The following is a 26,646-nucleotide window of genomic DNA, read 5'->3' as shown; positions in this document are numbered from 1 at the left end:
ACCAGCCTCCGGGCCGGGCGGCGCCCGCGCGTCGCTGTCCCCCTGGGCCGCGGAGGGCGGGGCGGGGCCGGGCTCCCAGTCCCCACGGCTCCTCCCGCCCGCCCCCTCCGGGCGTCCCCGGCCGCGGGGCCAATGGGCGCAGAGAGGAGGGGAGCGGGAAGCGCGGCGCGTTCGGCCCGGCCTCCCAGGCCCGTGGCGGCAGCGCCAGCGCCAAGTTTGCGCCCAGAGCGTTTTCGCCGGTGCGCGTCGCCACCCTCCCGCACGGTGCCCCGCGAGCCAGGCCGAGGCCGCCCCTTGGCACAGCACCCGGGCCCGGGAGGAGGACGCCCCGCAGGGTGGCGCGGGCTGGGGCCGGGGCAGCCGCCTCCCGAAGATGCAGGATGGCACCAGAGCCGCCGCCGCCCCGCGCGTCCTACCGCACCACGGGCTCCACCTGTCTGCACCCGCTCAGCGAGCTCCTGGGCATCCCGCTGGACCAGGTAACTGCGCCGCCCGCGGGCACCCCGGCGCCCGAGCGATCGCCACCCCGAAGTCAGGAAAGTGCGTCGCCACCCTGCTTCAGGGAAAGTGCTTCCACCCGTCCCCCTGCCCCGTACTGGACAGGTGGGCTTCTTTAGGGCAGGGGGTAGGAGGTGGGAGTACCGGGGATAGAACCCTGGGGCCCTCGACCACTGAGCCACACCCCCAGCCCTATTTTGTATTTTATTTAGAGGCAGGGTCTCACTGAGTTGCTTAGCGCCTTGCGCTCAGGTCAACTCTGAAGGACTTCAGTCCGTGGCTTTGAACTCGCGATCCTCCCGTCTCAGCCACCCCAGCCGCTGGGATTACAGGCGTGGGCCACCAAGCCTGGCGCTTTCTCTCTCTCTCTCTCTCTCTCTCTCTCTCTCTCTCTCTCTCTCTCTCTCTCTTAGTTGGTTTTAATGTTCTTCTTTCTGTAAATGTACTAAAAAATATTCTGTACACCTGCATGGCAAGTTCGACTGAACTCCCCCCCTCCCCAAGTTTTGGTTTGTGTTCAGATTCTAAGATAGTCTGATAAATGAATCCAGTGTTTCCTCCCTCATTGTAGTCAGGTTTTTTGTTTTAAACTTTTTTTTTCAGTATTGGGGACTAGACTCAGAGGTGCTCCACCATTGAGGTGCATTTTAACACTTTTTAAACATTTAAATTTTTTTTTTTATCTTTTATTTTGAGAACGATATTGCTAAGCCGCCTTGAATTTGGCATCCTTCGGTACCTGGATCCTCCCTCCAGCGGATCGCTGGCTCAGCCAGGCCAGCCAAGTCTTTATTATTTTAATTTAGGTGATCCCGACTGACCTGCAGACCTCTCATCCACGGGTTTGAATGAGAGACCTGGTTGTAGACTTAATCAGTGAGCCTGGGCCAACAGGTGTGACTGCTATTTTGTGTCCTGTGTGATGCCATCAGAAAGTCAGGAGTGAGGAAAAGGGACACTTTGTTTTCTGAGGACCTGGTTAATTCCAGAGGTTGGAGGCTTGTGAGTGGGAGCAGAGGGACCCGGGTAGCTCTGGGGCTGTCCAGGAATTGTCTGCTGCCATTACAGCCTTTCAGGCTACCTTCCTTCTCCTGTTCCTTGGGGGCCTGGGGCTGGACCAGCTCTGTGCTGAGTGGACCCGTGCAGGGCGTGCTGGAGAAGCGCCTGCCTCTGTGTTTTGTGCTGTTTTTGCAGGGTCCCCCGCCCCCCCCCCCCCTGCTCTTTTTCATTTTCTGACAAGCGCCTACCTGCTTCCCTTTCCACTCTCATTCCTCCAGCAATGAGGAAGCGGCCCTGGCCTTTTGCCCTGTTCAGCTACTGTTTACTGAGCCACCCTCTCCCTGGCCCACTCTGAGGATCTGACTATTGCCAATTCCAGAGAATCAGGAACTTGGGAGAGTGTCTGTCGAGGGCATGGATGCCTTCTTCTGTCTCTCTTCAGCCTGTGAGGCCGGAGAGGCCCGGGACACAGGCAGAGGCAGGCACAACAGCAAATACTTTGTTTCTGAAATGGAATATAGCTCTATCTTGTATTTCCTTCAGGGGGATTTATTTTGTACTTATCTCTCCACTTCCTATTGGAATTTATTTTATTTGCATTTAAAAAATTGTATCCTGCACTGCTAGAGAAGAGAATCCAGGGGGCTTTTCGTACAGAGATATGGATGAAAGACCACACAGGTCATGGCTGCGAGGTGCTGGTGTAGAGTTATTAACGCTTATAACTGCATTCACCTGCATCCCCCATCTCCTGGATCTCTGATTTTAATTTATGAAAAAGAATGAAGGAACCATAAAGATATTTAAGATTGAGAGGAATTAGGGGATTTCTGGAATGAGCCCAGGGGAAAATGTGTGCCAAGGAAATGACACACTTGGCATCTGCTAGGTCTTAGGTTGTCCTGGTCACTTTCCAACAAGGTCAACTCTGAATGACTTTTTTTTTTCTTCCCCGAGGATTGAACTCTGGGGTGCTTACCCACCGAGCTACATCCCAGACCTTTTTATATTTTTATTTAGAGATGGGGTCTTGCTAAGTTCTTTAGAGACTCACTAAGTTGCTGAGGTTGTCTTTGAACTCTCCATCCTCCTGCCTCAGCCTCCCAAGCCGCTGGGATTACAGGCGTGCACTGCTGGGTTCAGTCTGAATGACTGTTGGTGAAAGAAGCACCCATAGGGCAGTGCCCCAGGCAGCTTAGCTTAGACCCAGGGCAAACCCAGACTGTAAATAATGTGGTCTGAGGCTAAACTGTGGCCTGAGAGTTTGGGAGCTTGGTGTGTTTTCTTTCACTCTTTTGAAGCTTTCTAAGGAGTTGGATGTCAGACCCGTCTGGATGAATTCCTGCTTTGCCAGCCAACTACCTTTGTGACCTCTGGCTGGTTCCCTACCCTCTCCGAGCCTCCGTGCCCTGTGTGTAAAGTAGGAGAGGGCAGTAAGATCTACATTTTGGGACTGAGAAGTTTCATACAGAGAGAGTGCCCCAGGTTAGGAAGATCCTTGCCTCAGGGTGTTGGCAAGGAACAGGATTTAACTGGTTGAAATGAGAGACTTCCATGAAGTGCTTAGACTGGTTTAGGCAGGGAACCAAAGACAGAGGGGCTGGGGTGTGGCTCAGTGAGCGCATGCTTGCCTGGCAGGCACAAGGCCCTGGGCCCCACTCCCAGCAGGGCCAGGAAAAGGATGTTGAGTTACCCACATCTCCAGCTGCTGGGGAAAAGGGAAGAAGTCCATGGCATGGCCCCGTGGACCCCTCCCCTACATCCTGACCGGGAAGCAGTGAACTTTGGCCCTTCTCTTTCTGTCTGCTGGGGCCCTTCCTGGGGCACAGGATGGGGACCAGTGAGGTGAAGGGTGGAATGAGTAGCCCAAGATAAGCTAAAAATGATAAAACGCACAACAAGTTACCCAAATAGTTCTTCATGTGCCACTTAGAGTCATCGAATCGTCCCCTCAGGGTCTTGGTAATTCCTGCATTGACTCATAATTTCTGATTGATTGGTTGTCCCTGGGTCGGGGAGTTGATGATCTGCAAAACTGAACATCTTCTGAGCATCTGGTTTGCAAATGGAGAACTCGTTATTACTTTTCATCTGGTTCTTCCATTTGTCTCTTTAGCTTCTGGGCACCCTTAAAGGGTGCCTGTGTACAGTGATATGTATATTAAGGATGAAGTTGAGGTTTCTAGGGACTTTTTAAAATGTTTATTTTATTTATTATTTTTTTTTTGTAGTTGTAGACGGACAGAATGGTTTTATTTTGTTTGTTTTTGTGTGGTGCTAGGGCCGAACCCAGTGCCTCACACATGCTAGGCAAGCACTCTGCCACGGAGACACACCCTCAGCCTTGTTTCTAGGGACTTATACCAGCCAAACTACTGAAGATGTTAAAGGCAAAGTCACTGTATTTAGTTAGAGACAAATACAATGTAGCAATTCAGATCAGAGTGTAAAGGAAACACCTGAGGACTTGGGACCTGTTCTGCATTTTGAGCGTGCTCTTGGATTATTTAGATACAAAGCTGCACTCACCCTGGGTGAATGAGGCAGGAGCTTTTCTTTTCCTTTTATGGGGAATCAAAGAGCGGAGAATGGAGTTCTAAACGTCGTCTTCTCATGCCTCCCCACTTTGCTCTGGTTGCCGAGTGTGGCATGATCTGCAGTCACTAGAACCTTCTAATGGTGAAAGATGATTCCAGACTGATCTTGTAACGTTGCTGTTATTAGTTTGTGTGGTGCACCTGGAGGTCCTGGGAACTTGGAAAGCCGAAAAAGAGACTGTTTCCCAACCTTGAGGTCCTTCTCCTGGTGGCCACAAATTCTGGATGCCAAGGATATCTGGTATCTTTACCTGTCAGGTGCCCTCAGACTGTGAGTGCCAAGGGTCAGTTCAGTCTTTTTTTTTAATATTTATTTTTTAGGTTTAGGTGGATGCAATATATTTATTTTATTTTTATGTGGTGCTGAGGATCGAACCTAGTGCCCCGCGCATGCCAGGCAAGTGCGCTACTGCTTGAGCCACATCCCCAGCCCTCAGTTCAGTCTTAACCCAGGATTTTACCCACCCCAACAATTTAGGGGGAAAAAAAGGAAAAATAGATCAGGAAGTAAGAATCTAGGAACTGATTTTGAGATTAAAGCAGGAAAGATCTAGGACTGTCAGGTGAGCTTCTGTTGCAGTCCCATCTGGAGGAATGAGGACCAGCTTTAAAGACCCGGCACTCTGGACCGCTGGTGACCGGTGGTGACCACAGTGGGTTTTGATCACCCCATGGGGGCCATGACCTTGGTTTTCTCTGCCTGCCCCGAGCTTTCAGTCACCTGGCTGGTTCCCTGGGTCGAGCTTGGAAAGGCCAACCTTTAGTCCCGTTCTTATCTAAGTGTTGCCCTTCACTGAAAGCTCGGCTCACATTCCACAGTCATTATTAGATCAATTAAATATTTATTCAATCCTATTAGTACCAGGTACCTGGCTGAGTGGTAGAAAAGGAAGGATTAAAAAAAAAAAAGAAAAAGAAAACAAGAAACCCCCTAAGTTCCCCGTCCTGGAAGAGCTCATCTACCAGTGGAGGAGTCGAGACCTGTGCTAAGTATACAGGTGGTGCCACTCAGAGGTTTATAGAAGGTGCCCGGGGAACAGAGAGAGGAAGCCCATAGGCCACAATGAACGCCTGTAGACTTTGCTGTTTGCATTTAACACTTGGCAAATGCTGTATTACAAGATCGTGATCTTACTGGGTTCATATGCTGAGCTCCAGACTCGTTTGAGGAGTCCTTGTGGTCTGGGTTTTTATCCTCCTTTCCATTCTCAGGACATAGTAGGTGCTCAGTAAAAGCTGATCATGAGTAACAATATATGCCAGAGTCATCCATCATTAAACTTCAATGTAGAACACCTTGTTTCTTTTTTTTTTTTTTTTTTTTTTTGGTGCTGGGGTGGAGCTGGGGCCTGGCACAGGTTAAGCACCACCCACATCCCCTGACCCACATCCCCAGCCCCAGGAGCTTCCTTCTTAAGGTGGACAGTAGACCGTGTTTGTGGAGGAAGCTCCTCCGCCCAGGCCCAGCCCTGCTGTTCTCCAGGCTCCCGCGGCTGTGCCCCGGGGTTCTGCCTCCAGCAGCCTGCCCTCACTGGGCTTTCCAGGCGGCGGGCTCCCGTGAATGGCGCACACACAGCAGGCCGGGCGCGTCACCTTGGAGAGGCCCCCTTCCTTCCTTCCTTCCTTGGCCACCGTTGTTTCTGCGGCCTCAGGACTGACGTCCCCATGGGCACCCGCTCCTGGTGTGATGTGGAGAGGCCTGGCTTAGGGAAGGAGTAATTTGTCTAGGCTGCAGGCGCCGCAGGGCCATGACAGGTGGGGATGAGGCCCGCGGGAACACAGAATTGCCACCAGGTGGGACACACACCCCGACCAGGGCGCCACGGGTGGAGCCTGGACAGGGTGCCCTGGAGCTGGGGGACCTGTACCCACATGGCTAAGAACCGAGCCAGGCGGGGGCAGGGGGCGCAGAGCCCGGCCGCGCTGGTGGAGCGTGGGGGCCTGGCTGTCACCTGAGGCAGGACAGGAGTTGGGTCTTGAGGGATGAATAAGAGTTTGTGAGGCCAAGTGGGGAGGGCCCTGCTGGGTGGGAAGAGCCGTGAGGCCTGAAGCCTGCCTCCTCCCGGGAACCCAGTGTCCCTGCGGGTGACTGCTTGGTGCCCAGCGTCCCTGCGGGTGACTGCTCCTCTTGGTGCGGTTGTGTGGACTCTGGGAATGTGGGATGCAGAGGGAAGCAGGGCCCCAGGAAGGCACTTGACCGTCAGACCAGGGGTCAGCAAGCTTTTCCTACAAAGGGCCAGACAAGGAATATTGGACCATACAGTCCCTGTCACAAATGCTCGACTCTGCCTGGGTGGCATCAAAACAGCCATAGGTAACATGTACGCTGTTGGGCACAGTTGTGTCCCCTCCAACCTCACTTAGGGATGCTGAAATTTGAGTTTCATGAAATTTTCAGGTGTCATAAAATTTTCTTTTTTTGATGTTGTTTTTTTTTCAATCCTTTAAAAATATAACTGGTGTAGTGGTGCATGCCCACAATACCAGTGACTTGGGAGGCTGAGGCAGGAGGATCGAAAGTTGGAGGCCAGCCTTCGCAACTTAGTGAGGCTGTCCTTCAAAATAAAAAATAAAAAGGGGAGGGGATGTATCTCAGTGGTAGAGCCCTAGTGTGCCCAAGAAATTGTTGTCATTGAGATCCAGCCTCTACCTACTGATCTGAATAACAGGCCAGGAGACTCCGTGGGCGATTCTTGTATTTTTTGTGTTTGTTTTTTTCTTTTTTTTCCCTTGTGGTGCTGGGGATTGAACCCAGGGCCTCATCCGTGCTAGGTAAGTGCTCTACCTCTGAGCTACATCCCCAGCTCCCTGGTGATTCTTTTGCCAACAGAAGTTGGGGACTCATTGCTATGGCCAAGGGAAGGCGCTGGACTTTTTTAAGTTGTTCAAGGACTTTCATTTTCTGAAGGGGTGTAAGAGGCGGCCTCCAGGAGGAAGTGGGGGTTCTGGGGATGACTGAAGGCTTTGCATAGTCTTCTTTTATTTTTTGGTACTGGGGATTGAACTCAGGGGCACTTGACCACTGAGCCACATCCCCAGCCACATCCCCTTTTTGTATTTTATTTAGAGACGGGGTCTCGCTGAGTTGCCTAGGGCCTCCTAACCCTCTGAGGCTGGCTTTGAACTCGCGATCTTCCTCCCTCGGCCACCCATAGTCTTTAGGGGCTGATGCGAGGGACTGTAGTGGACAGCTGAGCGCCAGCCCACTGAAGGCCGTTCAGTCCTGGGGCCCGAGAGGTGCCCGCCAGTGTCTTTCCTGTGAGCGCCACTTTTCAGGAGCAGAAGCGAAGCATTGGAAGTCTCCAGAAGGCTTCGGGGAGTGAAGCTTGGGCCTTGAGAGGTGCTGACAGTGGTTGGAAGTGGATCCAGCGCCAAGGGAGCTGTCTGGAGATGAGGGCCTCGGAGCAGGTGCCGAGCAAGTGAGATCTGGGGCCGAGTCCCAGGGCGAGATTTCTGGTGACGCCTCTCTGGGCCATCCTGAAGGCGGCATGTGGCCACGAGGGGAGGGTGAAGGTCAGCTCAGCTCAGCGAGCTCAGGAGCTGGGACGCGGGGCACATTCCCCTCCCAACACTGAAGGTGCCCGTGCATCTGGGATTGGAAGTGTCGGGACTGTGGAGGGAGCCTCAGATTTCCAGCAGCAAGACCAGAGAGTCCCCCTGCGGTGCCATCAGGCACTCGGTGCCACTGCCGCTTAGCGCTCCTCATGCTGGGAGGCCAGGTTTAGGCGGGTGGTGGTGCAGCAGTGGGGGATCTGGAGCGGCCTGAACCTTTTGGGAGGGACTTTGACTTTGCCGTTGTGGTGGGGACATGGGGCAGAGGGAGGTCAGCCGTGGGAGGGAGCAAGGCGGGTGACTCAGGAGGAGGAGGAAGTCAAGAGCAGCGCCCAGATGCCTGGGGGAAGGGTGGAGGGCCTTCTTGGGGAGGGTGAGTTGGAGGGTGCAGTGGGGCAGTGGCCACCTTGGTCCAGCCTCCAGTGGCTGACCCCATATCAGTGTGCGGAAAGTTCCTTTGTGATTCCCAAGAGGTTGCATGGGGAGGTGGGAGGTGGGAGGTGGCTTTCGCCAGCTGCTCAAGGGCATGGGTGTGTGGAGGGGGTGGGCTGGGGCACTGGACTCCCTCCGTCCGGCCCCTCTGCTTTCCAGCTGAGGAGCCTTTACGCAGTGGGAGGATGAGCAGCCCCCGCCCTAGGGTCCCTGGGTTAGCCCAGGAGGTAGGCTGGCCCCCTGGAAAGTGCTGGCTGCCCGCGTCATCTGGGGCCCTGATGTGACGTCACGGAGGGGAGGGCCAGCGGGGTGTGGTACGGCCATCCCCGCCCTGGCATGCAGCAGAGGCCAGGCACCTTGGGGCTTTGACCTTCCTGGTGGGCAGGTGTGGCGACCTCAGGTGACCCCCGTGGCTGACCCTCGCCACTCGTTATCTCATTTAACTGGCCTGACGACGCGGATAGTCACTCCTCACATTTTGAATTGGAGAGCAGGTCCCTAGGCTTGTGTGACCGCGTGGAGCCCTGCAGCTGCCAAGGGCAGAGCTGGGCTAGGAGCCAGGCCTGGTGCTGAGGCCGGCGCTGAGCTGGCTCCTGGTCAGCGCTGCACGCGGGGCAGGACCTGCTCCTCTCTCTGCTGGGGACTTTTACTTCCTGTCCCTCCAGGACCCTGCAGCCTCTGCTCACACTCCCCGCCCTGGGCTCGTCCTCGTCCTGTGCTGGTCCCTGAGGCTCTGTGACCACCTCCCCCTGGCCCTCTGTCACCTGGGCCTCCCCCTCCCAGGGCCCCAGGGAGCCCTGAGCTTTTCTTTAGTGTCTGCACACTGTACAAACCCCCGAGGGCCGGCCGGCTGGACACAGCATCTTCCTATAGCCTGAAAGGAGACCAGATTTGAGTGAGGATTCGTCCTGACAAGGCAGAGGAAGCCAGCCTCTAAATAGTTGCATCCATGTCTCGAGTACGTTTGGTTTTCTAAAAAGAAAATATGTATTCTTGCCCGAGCGAACATCATTGTTTTTGTTTTGGTACCAGGGATTGAAGCCAGGCAGGGGTGCTTAACCACCGAGCCACATCCCCAGCCCTTTAAAGAAATATATTTTATTTAGAGATGGGGTCTGGTTGAGTTGCTTAGGGCCTTGCTAAGTTGCTGAGGCTGGCTTTGAACTTGCGATCCTCCTGCCTCAGCCTCCCTAACCTCTGGGATTACAGATGGGTGCCACCCAGTGAACTTTTTTTTTAGCACGTATGATGAATGCTAATACTTTTGTAACCCACTTCTCATAGTTTATAAACACCGCACCCGTGTTCCACCAAGTCCGTGAACACAGCACCATTTCCCCTTGAAAGTGCTGATTGATGAAGCCCATTTTTCTTGATCTTCACAGCATCCTGTCCACTCTGTACAGTTGTGCTCTTACCTTATGTTTCTGATGTCTACTTATTGGTCTTTCTGCTCCCCTAACTCTGAGAGGCTTCAGCTGTTACTTACTGAGCGCTGCGTGCCAGGGATGGGGCTAGAATGGGGATCAGGGGTGAATCGGGGTCTGGGTCTCCTAGAAGACAAACCTTCGAGCACTTGTTCAACTGCTGTCAAGCCTTGCCATATGATGTGCTCCCTGCCTCGGGACCTGTGTGTATACCCTTGCCCAAGGACAAGGGGCCTTCGCATCTACAGGCTGGTCCACAGGGTGCTGGGGGACAACTTCCTGGAGTAGCCACTGTAGGAGAAGAGGACAGGTAAGAGGAATTGGGGACAATTGGGGACAATCAGAATACCCCAGGAGGAAGCTGTTGGAGCAAAGGCCGCATCACTCTCTTTAGAAAAGAGTGATACTCTGTGGGCAGTGACCACTGTCAAAGAAATACGTGTCAAGGATTGATTTTCAGGATCTGATTGCCTTTCCTTAGCGGTTCATGAGTTGGGCCACATCTGCCTACACATAGGAAGGCGCTCCTCTGAGCTGCCCAGACCAGGTGGGCTTTATAGGAGAAAAGGCAGAGGGAAGTGGAAACAACAAACAAAGGGCAGATTGGATGAACACAGAGAGGGCTTCGCCTGGCGCCGGGGCCCAGGCCTGTCATCCCAGCGGCTCTGGAGGCTGAGTCAGGAGGATCGCGAGTTCAAAGTCAGCCTCAGCAAAAAGTGAGGTGCTAAGCAACTGAGTGAGATCCTGTCTCTAAATAAAATACAAAATAAGGCTGGGGATGTGGCTCAGTAGTTGAGCGAGTTCAATCCCCAAATAAATAATTAAGTGAATAAAAGAGAAGGCTTCTGCATCATGTGGGCTCAGGTTGGCTGGGCCCCTTCCTATTGGTTGCTGTGGATGTTTTGGGGGAGAATTGGCTCGTTTTGAAGTTCACCCAGCACCATGAGCCCTTTCTGGTTTGGTCTGATCTGTTGAGGTCTCGTGCAGGAGGCCAGTACAAAACAATGGCCTCCCATAAATTCTATGTAATGCCACTGAGAATGGATGTGAAGCCCCTTTGTATGCTGAGTAGGGACTAAATTCATATTTGTTGAATTAAAATGGAATTTTGTTTACATTTGTGGTTTGGAATGAATGACGAAATTAAAATAAAATTGGGAGCCAGTTCTTTTACCAGCTGAGTTGGGCCTGTTTGTTATGTGGTATCAGAATTTCAGATCAAATAGGCCTATTATGAATTTAAAAGTTAATTCGTGGCTCAGTTGCTGATAGTTAAATGTTAATCTTGGGTTGTTTAATTATAATACACTTTCATTTCCATTGTATGGAGCTGAAAGTTTCATCAAGGGCCGCGACAGATGCAGTTATTAACATCATTTTTTTTTTTGAGCTAGTTGTCTCAGATTCGTGTGATCAGCAGGTAGAAGTTTCCCTTAGGTGCCAAGTGAAGTCACACCTATAAGATACTGTCAAGTGCTCTGTAGTATGGTCTCTGAATCACATTTACAAAAGCAATTTCAGGAAAAGACTCTACTCAGAGATGTTCAGTCTGGAAATCTCTTTTTATTTCTTTGGGTAATAAGAAATAGGGGTATTGGGGATTGAACCCAGGGGCACTTGACCACTGAGCCACATCCCCAGTCCTATATTGTATTTTATTTAGAGAGAGGGTCTCACTGAGTTGCTTAGTGCCTCACTTTTGCTGAGGCTGGCTTTGAACTCACAATCCTCCTGCTTCAGCCTCCCAAGCTGCTGGGATTACAGATGTGTCCCACTATGCCCAGCTGGAAGTATCTCTCCTACAGCAATAAAGAGGATTCTGTGTGTGTCATTTTGTAGCAGTGGTTGTGAGCTGCCCAAGGAAACTTCTATTTTAAGCAAGTGAGCCCTATCAGTAAATGAGATAAAGGGAAGATTTGCTGCGGTCTTATTAACGACAGTCCCTAGTAGTTTGGCCAGGAGCAGAAGGATGGAGAGTCATCAGTGGGGAAATAACTTCCAGGAGTTTGTACTGGTTCAAAACGTGCTTTATTAAAAGGCTGCTGTCCCCCTGGGCTTACGAAATGTGGCCATCTGCAGTGAGATGAACTCATTAACCCACTTGTAACATGTTTCTTAGTGATCCTAAAATAATGTGGGCTTGGTGACTCACTTACCAACTTCCTTGTAATAGTGGGGCTCTGGAACTTTTTAAAGTTACTAGACATCCATCTTTTCTGCGTTAGTGATTTGAGGTATGGGTCTGAAAGTCTACAATGGGCTTCAGACAGTTTAAAATATCGCCTTGAGATTTCTGGACTGATATTGCTGGGGATTTCCTAACCCTCACATCACATACGCATTCCATCCACAGGTTTATTTACCCAAACAGTGACCCAGAGCTCAGGTTCTGGTTTAATTTGGAAACAGCATGGGTACATTTGAAAAGTTCAAGTTCAGGCCGTTCTAAACTCTTCTTTTCAAACAAGGAACTAAAATTAAAAAAAAAAAAATGACTGTGTTTTTTTTCCCCCCTCTCCACTCTGTCTCATTCACCCCTGTGCAGCTCTGATCCGGAGCAGATGAGTCAGCAGAGGTACCCGGCAAAGGTCGCCCAGGCCGACAGGAAGTTGCTACACTCAAAAGTCACTTTATGAAATTTCATGAAAGTGGTTTAACTGCGAGGGTCACTGGGATGGAACTTTTTTTTTCCTGGTGTTCTTTTTTGCTCTTTGTTTTAAATCATTTACTGTTTGGATATTTTGTGTTTTACCATTTTTTTTTTTTTGGTTTTTTATTTGGTATTGCTACAGTTTAAAAGTAAAATTCTAAATTTCTGACCTCGAAGTACACACACTTAGATTTATTAAAATCACAGGAGGAAAAGGAGATATATATATATATATATATATAGACTGAAAAGTCAGCCTCTGCCCCCTCCCCGGTCCCCACTTTTCTAACTGGCCAGTCTCTGCACTCACCGGCAGCCCCAGGTACATCCTTTCAGAGAAACCTGATGCGTCTTTCTGCTCTGTGACCATCTGCAGTGAGATGTTATCACGCTAAGTCAAATAAGCCCATCTCTCTGACGTGGGTGAGAATCTGGGACCCTTCTCCTTGCATTTCCCCATCTTTCAAGTGAACACGGTCTCTTGGTCCTGACTCCTGTCCTCCCGTGCAGAGCTCTGGAGACAGAGACTTCCTTTCCGCCTTCTCTGGAAGCTGTTTTGCTCTCCCAAGAATCACCTTGGCCTTAGCGCCCTCTGCATATGCTGCCCTTTGGGCGCCTCTGCTCCCATTGCCCAGGACTAGGGACGGCTCAGGGTCTCCATCCCAGGGCCACCTGTGAGAAGGAGAGCCCAGGGAGGCAGAAGCCTGACATGAGGGAACTGACTCTGGTTTTAGGTGCAGACAGGGAAGATCCTCGGATGCTCTGTGCGTCCGGGATCTAAGTGGCTCTGCCCTTGGTAGGGTTTCCCCAGAACCTGCCGTCTCCCCTCCATGGCTCCTTAAGGCCAGTTCAGCTCTGCCGTTCCAGGACCCTTCACGGTTCCAGGACCCTCCACGGTAGTGTGCAGGTTCGTTTTTAGATCGTGAGGGCGATCCTGTAGAGAAAGGCTTCTCTTTTTATTTTTTTTTTTTCCACCAGCAATGTGGAGCTTAGCCTCCTTTCTGCTTTCTAGAAGATAACTGACCATATTTTGAAAAGTGTCTGTGCAGTTCCTTGGCCCATTTATTGATTGGGTTATTGGGTTTTTTTTGTGTTAAGATTTTGGGGTTCTTTATATATCCTAGAGATTACTGATCTATCTGATGTGCGTGTGGTAAAAATTTGCTCCCATTCTATAGGCTCTCTGTTCAACTCATTGATTGTTCCTTTTGCTGAGAAGAAGCTTTTTAGTTTGAATCCATCCCATTTATTTTTTCTTGATTTTAATTCTTGTGCTACTACTAGGTGCCCTTCAGTAGATGAATGGATAAAGAAAATGTGAGATACACACACACACACACACACACACATACTGGAATATTACTCAGCATTAATAGAGAATAAAATCATGGCATTTGCAGGTAAGCAGATGGAGTTGGAGATTATTATGCCAATCTCAAAAAAATCAAATGCTGAATGTTTTCTCTGATATAAGGATGCTGATACATAATGGAGATGTGGGGGGAGCTTGGGAGGAATAGAGGAACTTTAGATAGGGCAAAGGGGAGGGAAGGTAAGGCAGAGGGCAGTGGGGTAGGAAAGACAGTGGAGTGAGATGAACATCGTTACCCTAGGTACATGTATGAAGACACGAATGGTGTGACTCTACTGTGTGTACAACCAGAGATATGAAAGATTGTGCTCTATATGTGTACTATGAATTGATTTGCTTTCTGCTGTCGTATGTAATGAATTAGAATAAATAAAATTAAAAATAAAAGATTACTGACCACTGTCTACAACAATAGGCATGAATTTACCTGCAGGCTGTTTAACCAAAGGGAAGCCAGTCAACATGATAGAGATTGATATTCAGAGAGCCACTTTGTACAAGTTGTGGAGAGAAAAACAAAAAGAGATTTTTACTTTTCAGTTTTTTTAAAAAATATATGGGTCCTTGGATAGAGTTTCCAAAGGCACACGGAAGATCTTGTCTTTCCTTAGTTTTAGCCTTATTGAGGTAATGTCTACTTAATTTTATAATTAGGTTTACTAAGTTGCAAAACCTAAGTTGGCTTTATTCTTTTCATCTTTCCAATGACGTATTTAGATTGTTGTCGATACATCTTTATCTGAATGCCCGTGTGGTTATCTAGGTTTAAAAGATAATGAGGCTATAAACTAAAAACAGTCATTTCATCAAGATCTAGGGTGGGGCTGTTCCTCCCTGATCAGGAATCATGAATTATGGCTGCAAGTCTTTGCTGGTTAAAATTGCAGGGAGAATTTGAAGAAAAGGAGTGGGCTGTAAAGTGATTTAGAAATTGGACAACTTATGACTTTTTATGAGGGCTGAAAAGCCACCTCTTGTGTACTTGGCGACCTTCAAACATTTATCAGAGTAATGTGTGTCTAGATGTGGTTCCCTGTTGAGTTTCAAAACAACTGGAGAAGGTAGAAAAGAGTAAGAAAATTGGTATAAGCACAGCTAGCCTGCAGATTGCCCAACGAAAGGACAGGAACTTAAATTTAAGTCAGTGAACTGGCTCAAAGGGCAGCAGCCACAGGAGCCCAGAGAGGACTCCCCAAGACCTTGGAGGGCAGGAGAGGTGGCCCCTGCTCTCCTTTGCTGAAGAGGGCCCTGCGGTGACGCCCTGAGGGGAGAGCCTTCCTTCTGCTGCTTTGTAATGACCCCTTTTGAGCTCAAGAGAATGTGTTTCTGTTCCCACGGTTCATTTGCCAAAACCAAAATACTTAGGTGAGTACGACGTAGCTGTTAGAAATCTCCAGATTTTTTGAATCTTATTGACTTTCCCATTATTGTCACATCAGCTAATTCACCCATCGAAAATGAGTTTTTCAGTATCGTGACAAGATTATCTGACCATTGTCACCGCCTCATTTTAGAGAACATTTCCATCTCCTCTGAAAGGGAAGCCCATCCCTAGCCGTCCCCTTTTCCCCCTGCCCTGGGCCTCCTCCTCCCCCCCACACCCCAGTCCTGACATCTGTCAATCCACTTTCTTCCCATGTAACTTTGCCTTTTCTGGATGTTCCACATAAATGGAACCGTAGGGCATGTGGTCGGAGCGACTGGCTTCTTTCCTCTCCGGGGTCTTTGGTGACTTTGGATTGCACGCCCCTTCCTTCTCTCTTGTTTCATCTGTGGGAGTATTTTGAGGCCTGGATTTAAGGTCTCAGGACTTCCGCTAGGCACCCGGGGCCTTCTCCGTCTGGCTCCTGAACTGCATTTCCTGCTTTGGATTCTGTTTTGCCACACAGGGCGTGTGAAGGCGGCCCCAGACCCTCAGCCTCCGGGGAGTCTTTGCACTTTTGACTCTAGCCAAGTCCCCTCTAAGCACACATCTGCTGTCTTCCTCTGTGGGAGGGCAAGTCTGTCTTTCTTCTTGTGAGCCGTCTCCTGTTAGAGGCTTCAGTGGGATCCTGGTCTCAAGATGTGTCTTAGCTTCGTGCAGAGCCCCTTTTCTTCCTGCGGTGGGCGTCTCTGTCCAGAGGCTCCGCTCCAAGCTCTAGGCCGCGTGGTTAGGCAAACACCAGCTCCCACGGTGTTTGAATCTCGGATTTTTTTCTTTCTTGCATTTCTGGTTTCTGAGGAATTCTTTTACTTTCTTAGCTGTTCGGCTGTGCAGGCCTGGGAATGACCGGTCCATCAGTGCATCAGCCTAGCTAATACAGGTGGTGACCTACAAGAGTATTGATGGGTATGTGAAGAGTCAAGGGTTAGCACACACACTTGAATTTCCTTGCTTTATCAGGTGAGAGGGTCTGTAGGACGTGACACTCCATCAGTAACAGGTGCACCCAAGCCTCATCTTGGCTCCTAGTACCATTCTCCAGCAGAAGGTACCACGGCTCCTTGAAGGAATAGCCAGGAAATACACACGAGGAGTTTGGAGCATTTTGTAAGTGTTGGAAAGTCTGGAAGTACTCCAAAACAAAACCCATGAATGATAATGGGATGTCAAGTGGATATAGGAGCAGTTGAAACTGGCCAAAGCCGGATAATTTAAGCAAACAAAGAAACATTAACCTAAAGGAGTACAGATTAAAGAGGTAGAGGTTATAGGTAGTATAGATGATAGAATTGGAAAATAAACATCCAGTGAGTTCACATTTGATATAAATAAATGATTGAGTAAATAAGCAATTGTAAGAAAAAAAGACAATTTGGAATTCCCTGAAGAATTTCAAATAACTTCTTTAGACTCTCTGCCTTGAGGAAGGGGAATACATACGTAGCCACTTGCTACCCAAGAGCGCCGTGGAGGAGCTGGACCACACACCACTGTCCAGTGCTCCAGGCAGGCCCACATCAGCACCGAGAGCTGTCGGATGTCACCCCAGGTGTGATGTGGGGGAAACGGCCCTCCACCTCTGTGAGCTCCCTTGCAAAACCTCACAACACCGAAGCCTGTCCAATTTTGAGAAAAAGAGCAGACGGATTCTGATTGGGTGTTTCTATAAGATACAGGACTAATAGCACTGGGAACGTGCGGCCAAGGGAGGCCTGTGACCCTTGGCTGCTGGACAGCAGAGAGGGAGACGAAGCGGCCACTCTCTTTTCCCAGGGCTCGCCTCCAGTGACCTAACCTCCGCCTAGTCCCCACCCCGGAGGGTTGCACCCCCCAAACAACAGGGACCTCAGAGACCACCCAAACAAGCCCCTCGTGCCTTTGCCCTGCCCACTGAGACATCCCCTCGTGAAGTTTCGACCCAGGCACTGCCATTCTGCCTCTTCAGGATGCCGCCTGTTCTCCATCCAGCCTCTCCTTGTCACAGGCCATAGACAGTATTGTTTCAGCCACAAGAAGCCATGCCAACCTCTGCTCACGGTGATGCAGGGATCCAACACGGTAGCCTCTATCTTGCCTCCATCACGCATCCCCAGCCCCTGAGTCATTCAGATAGCCAAGCTTCTCATGCCAGACGTTGCTGCCTGGCGGTGGACACGCTAATAGTGCTTGAGAGAGTTCAGGAATATTCTGGTGGGCCCAGCCTACCTTTGTCTAATTTAGCATGTAAGCCCCTCCCTCTTGCCTTGATGTGCAGGGATCCACCTGGCTTGCTGATGGCCAACACACAGTTCTCTTTAGAAGTCCCTAATAAATGTCACTTGGTGCACTTCTGGATCTGAAAAGAAATTGCCTCTGCCTTCCGTCTCATGACACCATCGGCCTTGGGTGCCTTGTTCTCATACATTGGGACTTGGTTTTTCTGAAACAAGGAGTTACGACATTCCAGTGGAATCAAGGTGGAAAAAACTCCCAGCCAGGGAATGAAGGTGACATTTGTTTTCCCCCTGGGGTGTCCTGTGAGCTCACCTTGATCCAGAGCAGCGGGAATGGCTGGAACAGGACTGTGAAGGGCTGAATGGGAGGCCTAGGGCCAGTGTGTCTTGGACGTGTGGCCTTGGGTCAGCTCTTTCCGCCGGATTCCTTATCTGTAAAATGCACTGATAATCCCTGCAGAAAGGGCTGGTGTAAATATGGAACGAGGTGAGTGGCCTGGGAAGGTTTCAGCCGGCTGTTTAGTTAGCACAGAGGTGTTGGCTCTTACCACCCATCGCCAGCCCATGCGTTCTGAAGCGAGTGGAGAAACAGGTGTTGCTGTGGCAACTCTAAACTTCATAAGCAGTTTAGAGTTCACTTTGAAAGGGTCCAGGCTGGACATCTGTCTTCCTCCCCTGGACCCTCTGGGATGCAGATGTGTTCTTAGAACCACCTTAAGGAATGGAGAGGTGTCTGGGTGGGGTGGGCTTTGGAGGAAGTTAGTATGTAGAGGACAGAGCAGGCTCAGTGTGGGAAACAACAGGGTTTTAAGCTCACAGCAGAAAAGATGGGGCAAAAGTAGGCTGCCGGAAAAGATGTGGATGACAGAAAGAAAAATGTTTTGATTGTAGTGAAATGGGAAGGTGGAAATCTCATCAGATGTACCCAGGAAATATGAAGAGACTCTCAAAGGAATGGGTTTATTCTCAGGAACAAATTACTTCTGATCTGTGAAGTCCCGGGGTTGCTAATCGAGCTGTGTTCATGGCCACCGAAGTGGCTTTGCTGTGAGAATTCTAATAAATAAATAAATCAGTTGTTTTCTGAAACAGGCCGCCAGCTACCATTTCTACTTATTTTCCAACCATTGGGTATAAAAAAGATATCACTTCTTTCTTCTTTTTTTGGTGGGGGGGGGGATACCAGGGATTGAACTCAGGGGCACTTGATGACTGAGCCACACCCCCAGCCCTATTTTGTATTTTATTTAGAGACAGGGTCTCACTGAGTTGCTTAGCGCCTCACTTTTTGCTGAGGCTGGCTTTGAACTCTCAATCCTCTTGCCTCAGCCTCTGTAGCTGCTGGGATTACAGGCATGTGCCAACACACCCGGCTCTTTCTCACTCTTTTAATGAAAAAAGAACACACCTCTGGTTCCCAAAAGGTCTGGGCTGTAGGTACCCCCATAGACTCTTGCTGGGTAATAGCTCTGCCTTCTGCCTCTGGCCGCAGTGCTCCCGTGGCTGTGAATAAGGCTTCCACATAGTTTTCTGGGTTGCTGGTTGTGCTAAGTGCTTCACGTGGAGCTCGTCATCGAAGCCACAGAACAGCCCAGCTTGCTTACTTCTTAACTTTCCTCCCTGAGAGCCCCGGGCCGAGTGACTGTTGGGTTCATGGCTGGGCAGCACAGAGCCAGGATTTGGCCATGCGGGTTCCTGCCCTGGACTCTCACTGGCTTTATGCCTAAGGGCAGGAAGAGGAGCCTCGGAGCAGGATGATTCAGAGACTGGGTGAATGTGGGAATGACTCAGGTCACTAAGTACTTTGGAAGTGCCCTATCCGGCTAGTCCGGTGTGGTAAATGACCCAGAGGGCTTGCTCTGCTGTCTGGTGTCACTGCAGCAGGACAGGTGGCTGCAGCAGCCATGTGTGTGCAGTCGGAGTCACAGCCCGCCTCTCCCCAGGGTTTTTTCCTTACTCGGCTGGGCCCAACCCTCTTCTGACGTCCCTGCCTACCCCGAATTCTGCTCCTAATCCGGCTGTCAGCCCCCGTGACTCCCGTCCAGTATTAATGAGCAAGTCACTGGTCAGAGGGGCGGCCTTTCTCAGTGTGTAAAGACAGAAAGATCCTAGACATGAAGGAGTAGAGGAACAATTAGAGGAGGCTGGGATTGTGGCTCAGCGGCAGAGTGCTCGCCTGGCCTGTGCGGGGCCCTGGGTTCGATTCTCAGCACCACATAGAAATGAATAAATAAAATGAAGATATCGTGTCCAACTGCAACTAAAAAATAAAAATGAATATTTTTTTAAAAAATTAAAAAAAAAATTAGATTCAAATGTGATAGATCCCAACTGCGGACCCACAACTGTTCAGAGAAAGTGAGCTCGGAAGGAAAGGAGTGCGGGGTTCTGAATAAGAGTAAGTCAGGCCAGGAACCCCGAGCCACTGAAACTCAACACTAAGAAGACTTGGTCCATCCGTCTGTCTGTTTATCTTCTCTCTGGTTTTAGAAACGTAGTCACCAAAGCGTAGCAGGAGTCACGGTGACCTTGACTCTCTCAAGCACCCCGAGGATCAGGACTGGGGAGGGTAAAGGAAACTTTTAAAGTTTCCCCATGTGATTGTTTCCACACAAGCCCAGCATTATCTTCTTTAAAATCTAAGAAAAAGCTCTCACAAAAGCCAAAATATGGTGTCAGCCAGCGGCCATCAATGGACAGATGGAGAAACAAGCCCGGTGTTAGGCAAGTGCCGTAGCATGAGCCAGACTGAAGGGGAGTAATCGGAGGGAGGGGGAAGGGTTGGGAAAGACAGTGGAATGAACTGGACGTAGCTTTCCTATGTTCATATGTGAACACACGACCAAGGAGACCCCACGTCATGTCAGCCCCAAGGGTGGGAAGTGATACTCCATGTAGGTACGAGATGCCAAATACACTCTGTCGTCACAGGTGACTAACAAGAACAAATACAATAAAAACAGAAGGAAGGAAAGTCTGGTGCATATGTGCCACGGAACAGCATGCAGCCAAAGGAAGGAGGAAGCCCCACCACTGAAACGCCACCGAGGAGCCAGGAGAACTCGCTGTTGAGTGAGATCGGTCCGCCCAGAAAGACAGGCAGACGCTGCAGGTGTCACCTACAGGAGAAACCTGAAGAGCTGCGTGCAGGGTGGAGAGGGCACAGACACTGCAGGTGTCACCTACAGGAGAAACCTGAAGAGCTGAGTGCAGGGTGGAGAGGGCGCAGACACTGCAGGTGTCACCTACAGGAGAAACCTGAAGAGCTGAGTGCGGGGCAGAGAGGGCAGGCGTGGCTCCCAGGGCTGCCCAGGGAAGTGCCCCTGGCCACGGGAGGGAGCAGGTGTCAGGGAGGGAACGTGGGTCAGAGAGCTGCAGCGTGTTGTGTCACAGTGGATACCCAGGTGTCACCCTCTGGAAAACTGGTGGCAAAGGACCGTCCAAGTGTCCTCAACCCCACTCACGGGAGTGTGCGAGGAAATACTGCTAATGCTCAGCTCAGCCGTTCTGCAGGACCTCATCCAGGGTGAGTAGACATTCTTGGCCAATTAAAATTCCTAAAATAAGTAGAGGAGTCCTGCCCTGATGCAACAGGACTCGGGGAGTCCTACTAGTTTGTCGAGGCAGGGAGAGGGCTCGCAGGGTGTCAGCTGAGAAAAAGAAGGGAATCCTTAGGACTCCACGGAAGGAGGTACTGGTGCCGACACCAGACGGCCTGGCTGCTTGGGAACATTCTAGTCCTCAAGCCAAGGGGGCTGGAGCCCGAGGCGCAGGAAGAAAAAGAGTCGGGATATCATGGAGATGGCGGTTCTTAGGACGGCCAGGGGAGCTGGCAGCAGAGGCTGGCTGGGGAGGTGAGGTGACTTCTCTCTCCTTGGGCCACGTGAAGGTGGAAAGCAGCTGAGGAGACAAAGCCCTGTAGGCAGGTGTGCCCCCACCTCCTGGGCATCCAGCAGCAGGCGGGCCAGGAGAGGGAGTGAGCCGCCCTGGTTCCAGGGAGTGGACGTCAGCTGAGACCACAGCAGAGATGCCCCTGGGGACAGTCCTGGTGGAGTGTGGTGGGTGCAGGAGCCTGAGGGAGGGTGGCCCACTGGGAATGGCAGAGGAAGTGGTGAGTGGGAGTTCCCAGGCCCGAAGGTCCCTGGCACAGGCGGGCGGAGGTGGCTGGAGGTGGGAAGAAGCCGTGAAGAGCCTGGTGAAACGGGATCCACTCTGCACTGTTACTCTTTGGAAAAGCCACGTAGGTGGAAGTGGTCAACTGGTGGGTGTCAGATCAGGCGAGGCGTGCAGTGACCCAAGGAGGCAGATTTAAAAGGGCTGCTGAACAAGGCTTTATGAAGATGTCACTCCTGGGCGGAACTCGATCAGACCCACAGAGGGGACAGGATAAGGGTCTGAGGAGGAACCGCACAGAAGCTCGTCTGGACTGGACTTTTAAGGGGCTTACAGCAGGAAGGGAAGGGCTTGGGGCAGGAAAAGGTGTTTTTAGGGTCCCTTGCCCCCTTGGAGTTGGTCAGGGGAGTTGGCTGAACTCCAGGATTGGCCAGGGGGTCCTGCTGATTGACAGGCCTTAGGAGATCTGGCTGATTGACAGGCGTTTCCTCCTGCATCTGATTGATGTTCCTTTCCCACACGGGGGCCGCTTTGTTCTAAGTCGCCACCAAGTCGCCACCACCGGCCTAACAGTGGGTTGGGGCCCAGAGTGTCCCCAGGACCTCAGGCCTCCTCAGAGCCTCACAGCAGTGACCCTGGCTTAGTGCACTGATTCCCGGACACTGGCTGCCCCCCGTCACCTGGGCACCTTTTAACACATGGTCTTTCTGCGTCAGAATTTCCTCGCGACGTCCCCGTCTAAGATGGCAGGATCCAAAGAGCTACTCCACCCTGCAACGCTGCCAGGGGTCCTGCTGAGGGCGTGGAGGGGACACATGGTTTTCAGGGCTCAGCTACCGGGTGCCGTGCGGAGGTCTCTGAGACGCCCCCTTTAGGGATTCTTGGCTCGTTCCAAGGCCGGGAGTGTGGGGGGCTCTTGTTCCTTTCATCCTTTGCCCACGGTTCCTTGTTCCTACCCTGGTCAGGGGCATGTCTGAGCACCCCTTAATCCTTCTGGGACCTTTTACAGTTCACGGAGTTAGCGGGTGCCCCAGGTAGTGTCGCAGACTTAGGTAGGAAAGCTCCAGTTGATTAAGTTTCTTCCTTCCTTGATCTGACCAATGCGTTATTCTTTCCACTTGTTTTGTCTTTAATTCCCAGGGACTTTTCACTTAGCAACACACACGACTGTTTTCCTCCTTTTCTTCTTTGTTGAAAGTAGAGAGAGTGCAATCTCTTCTGATTTTGTAAATGGTTTTATGTTTGTGAAATAAAAATGTAACACTCTTTTCAGAGGGGAAGTGAGGAGCAGAAAGTCCATCCCGGGAAACCCCATCAGGGACGCGGATGGCGGAGGAGGTGTGGAAAAACCAGGCCGTGTTTTATGTACTTGGTTGGGGGAGTTTGAGAATAGCAATAATCTCATGCCCTTCCTCATTTTGTAGATAAGAAGGCTTAAGCTCATCGAGACTTGATCCCTTGCCCAAGGACACCCAGCTAGCTAGTAGCAGAACCGGTTGCCTGACACCAAAGTCGGGCTCTTTGTAACTTGGCATGCTAACCACTTTGCTCATCTCTTTAGAATTAGTAAAATGTGGCCATATTAAGAAGGCTTGGCGTCTGAGTTAGGTTAGTGCAAACAGGTTGTTGCTCGGTGTTTAAACATTCCAGGCAGTTTGGGAATTCTCCGTCAGGGCCTTGGGAGGACTTTATATTAGTATCTGAATGAGCAAGTTGTGGTTGTCAAAGATGTTTTGGAGGAATAAACATACAAGGTTATTTTTATCCCAGAGATGTTTAAATGTGTATTACATGTTTCCAACCAACTTGGTAAATAGTTTGTAACCATGTTTACAGGCTGAAACTGAGCGGCTCGAGATGCCAATAGCTTTGCTTTGCCTTCTGTGTGTCAGAGTGTGGAACCCGTTAAATTAACTGGAATTGATCATTGGCATTGACCCAAGGGGCTGTGGCTTTTCTTCTGAATTTCTGGTTAGTTTGTTTCCTTCCAGGAGTAGATGTCTTCTTTCTCCTGTGGTTTTCTGAAATCCCAGTGCTGATAAAGTTTCACCCCTTTACATAGTTCAAGGGGAGCCTGGGGTAGAATGTTCCCATTTTCAAAGGTTCCTGCAGGGCTCTGCCCCAAACTGATGGCCTTTCTTCCTGCCTCGGTGGGGCCCAGGGGGCCTTGGCAGTGTGGTGTCTCCATTCCACACAGGACACCCCCACCTCGTTCTGCTGTGTGCCTGGTCCTGCGCCCTGGCAGGGAGGGAACTCAGGGCACCCGCGTTTCCAGTGCTCAGACCTGCTCAGTGGAAGAGGACCCGGGCTCGGGGCGCTCCGACACCTCAGGGACAGTGGCATGGGAGCCGCTCATGGGGAGAACAAGCTGCAGCCTCCTCTTCTCACCTGGCCCACAAGCAAGACTGTGCTCTCTGCAACAGCTAGCCTGTTCCTTTCTGCCAGTCACTTGTTTAGGTGAGGGAGTGAGTCAAGTAGAATTGGTCTTAAGGGGTCTGCCTCACCACCTCTGAGCCTTGGGGAACTTACTCTACCTCCCTGAGTTTTCATCTGTTAAGTGCAGATAACCCTAACTCATAGGTTTGCTAAGAGGATGGGATGCAAGTAAGTGCAGAGTGCTTGGGTCCTAAAGAATAACAATGTATTGTCACATATTAGGCACTGTGCTAGGAGCTAGGTATTAGAGCTCACTAGAGAAATAGAGCCAACAAATGTATCTATTTGATTGTCTATTACCTATCTATCATCTATCTATCTATCTATCTATCTATCTATCTATCTATCTATCAATCATCTATCTATCTGTCTATCTATCTAACTACCTAGGTTGATTTATTTTAAGGAATTGGCTCACAGGACCCTGGAGGTTCAGCAAGTCTGAATCCGCAGATAAACTGGCAGCTGGAGACCCGGGAAGAGCAGTGGGCCCAGTTCAGGGGCCGGCTGCTGGAGGGTCCCCTCTTCTTCTGGAGAGGTCATCCTCTCTCTGCCAAGGCCTTCTACTGACTGGGTGAAGCCCACCCACTTAAGGCTGATCTGCTTCATTCAGTGTCTACTGAATTAAATGTGAATCTTATCTTAAAAAAAAAAAAAAACCTTTACAGAAATATCTAGAGTACTGTTTGACCAAATATCTTGGTGTCCTAGTTTAGCCAAGTTGGCATAAAAAATTTACCGTCTTTCTTACAAAGATGAATAAAGCTGTTCCCAGGCTAGGGGAGACTCAAACTCTCCTAACACACACACACACACACACACATACACATACACATACACACACACACACACACACACACACACACACTGCAGTTGAAATGCTAGATTCCACAGATACCTAGAGGTGGTGAGGCAGACCTCTAGCCCAGCATGTGCGCACGCCCCAGGGCCATGAGCCTGGGAGAGATGTGGCTTGGGACGTCTACTGTTCTTTTGGTGGAGGGTGGTTGAGGGAGGACAGACTTAACTGGTCACCACAAACTTTGGAGAGTTTCCTAACACACAGGGGCTAGTCATCCTCCCACGGATGGAGTCCTAACCTCCAGCTGTGGCTTGGTGGCCACCGTCCTGCTCTCCAGCTGTCTGCCAGTGTGGCCTTCCCATGGTCTACACTGGATTGTCATGAGCTGTTCTCTGTCCACCCATTGTGACATGACATCACCTTAGACAGCTTCTGGTCCTCCGCCAGTTCCCCCTCAGGGATGCTGCCGTCACTGGTGCTGGCTTGGATGGCGAGGCTGGGCTCCCACGTCGACACCAGCACCCACCTGGAGGCCTCCTCGCGTGCCCTCCCTGCACGGGTGAGTCTGCGGTGGGTCCCACCTCCTTCTGCTCATCCTGCTTGGAATTACTGGCCAAAGATCCCACAGAGTCCTAAAGTACTGTTCCATTTACGTGGCAGAGATATGAGCGAAGTTGTGGAGCTGGGTGGCGACCCTTCTGGCCAGGGCACTGTGGTGGAGTCACAGTTGGTCATTGCTGGTGGACTTACACTTGCTGAGGCTCGGGCAAACACATTGACCATACAGATTGCTATTTATCTGTTTCCTGTGACCAGCACCCACATAAGCAGGATGCACATGGTGAAGGATGGGTACAGAGCTGTTGAGTTTAGATCCACAGAGCAGGCTGTCCCGGCAAATTCCAAGTAGACTCAGGAGCCAGGGGAGAGAGCCTGGAGAGTGTCCTGGTCAGAGGGACCCTGGTGCCTCCTGAGCTGTTCCCGGCTTTGCTGGATGTGGTATTTGTTCAGCTACAGCCTGCTGGGGACATCTGCTCTGAGTCTCAGTGAACTCTTTTTAAAAACTTTTTTAGTAGGGTCTTTGCAGAACTCTACCTTCTGTGAACACGTTGCCTTTTCCAGGTGGATCCTGTGTAGATTAGGTGACAGTTTATGTTGGTCACATTCCAGACCTGAGGACAGGGTAGCTTGGCAGGTGCCTTGAGTAACAAAGGGGAACAGAGACCAGGGGCCCTCGGACTGCTCTCTGGGGAGGAGTGGGAGGCAAGGCCGGGCAGTGTCATGTCTATAGTGCACTCTATATTCACTTGTTCTTTTAATAAATGCAATGCCAGCCCTTTCCACTGTGGGACAAAATCTGTATCCTCATCCATATTTCTAATGTCGTCTGAGGTTGGGAATCAGTGGAGAAGTAATGCGGGTCTCTGCTGCGTTGCCTCTATCAGCTGCGGGCACTGCCAGCAGGGAGGCCTTGTGTGACCATGGAGCCAGAGTGGGGGTTCCTGCACCCTGGGCTGAGCTGCCGAGTCCCAGTCTCAGGTGGAGCCTCTGGACAGTGCCCCTGGGGCTTGACCTGTGAAGGGCCCGAGGACAGGGAGACTGGCCAGCCTGTGGCAGGCACCAGAAAGGGGGTCAGAGAGCAGACCCTCAGCACATGACCCCGCTCCCCAGAGGAAGGAAGGGTCTCCCATCAGTCAGTCCCTTGGGCGGGGTGACTCTGGGAGAGGGGAAGTGGGAGGAGAGTTGCTTCCAGTGTTCTGGAAATGAGTGGTCCTTGTGTGTGGGCCCAGGGCAAAGGGTAGCACCTGCTGGACACGCTGCTGTCTGCACGTCTCCTTCCCTCCACCATCCACCTGTGGAAACCCAGAGCCGGCCCAGGTGGTGTGAAGAGATGGGCCTGGGGAAGTGTTAGGCCATGAGGGCACTGCCCTCCCGATGAGAGGGGAGGCCAGGGCACTTGAGGACATGTAGAAGGTGCCATTATGGGGAAGGGGCCCTCACCAGACGTCGGATCTGCTGGGCCTGGATCCTGGCCTCCCCAGCCTGCAGCCCGGTGGTGGTGGTGGGGACAGTAAGTGTCTGTTGTCTGTACATGGCCCAGTCCCAGGGGTTTGGTTAGAGTCGCACCAATA

General features: G+C 51.0%; 1 protein-coding gene across 1 annotated transcript in view; it reads left to right on the top strand.

The window, feature by feature from the left end:
* The first annotated feature begins 248 nt into the window (after window positions 1-248).
* Mboat1 (membrane bound glycerophospholipid O-acyltransferase 1) overlaps window positions 249-26,646 on the top strand; it is a 101,478-nt gene continuing 75,080 nt past the window's right edge. The window contains exon 1 of the mRNA XM_026402200.2: window positions 249-479. Within this exon, the coding sequence (XP_026257985.1) occupies window positions 381-479 (99 nt within the window). The 5' untranslated portion in view covers window positions 249-380. The remainder of the gene's footprint in view (window positions 480-26,646) is intronic.

This window comes from Urocitellus parryii, chromosome 8 (assembly GCF_045843805.1).
Source record: "Urocitellus parryii isolate mUroPar1 chromosome 8, mUroPar1.hap1, whole genome shotgun sequence".
In the NCBI taxonomy this organism is placed as follows: domain Eukaryota; kingdom Metazoa; phylum Chordata; class Mammalia; order Rodentia; family Sciuridae; genus Urocitellus; species Urocitellus parryii.
Note: the sequence above shows the minus strand (reverse complement) of the source record. Positions and strands in the feature narration are given on the sequence as shown.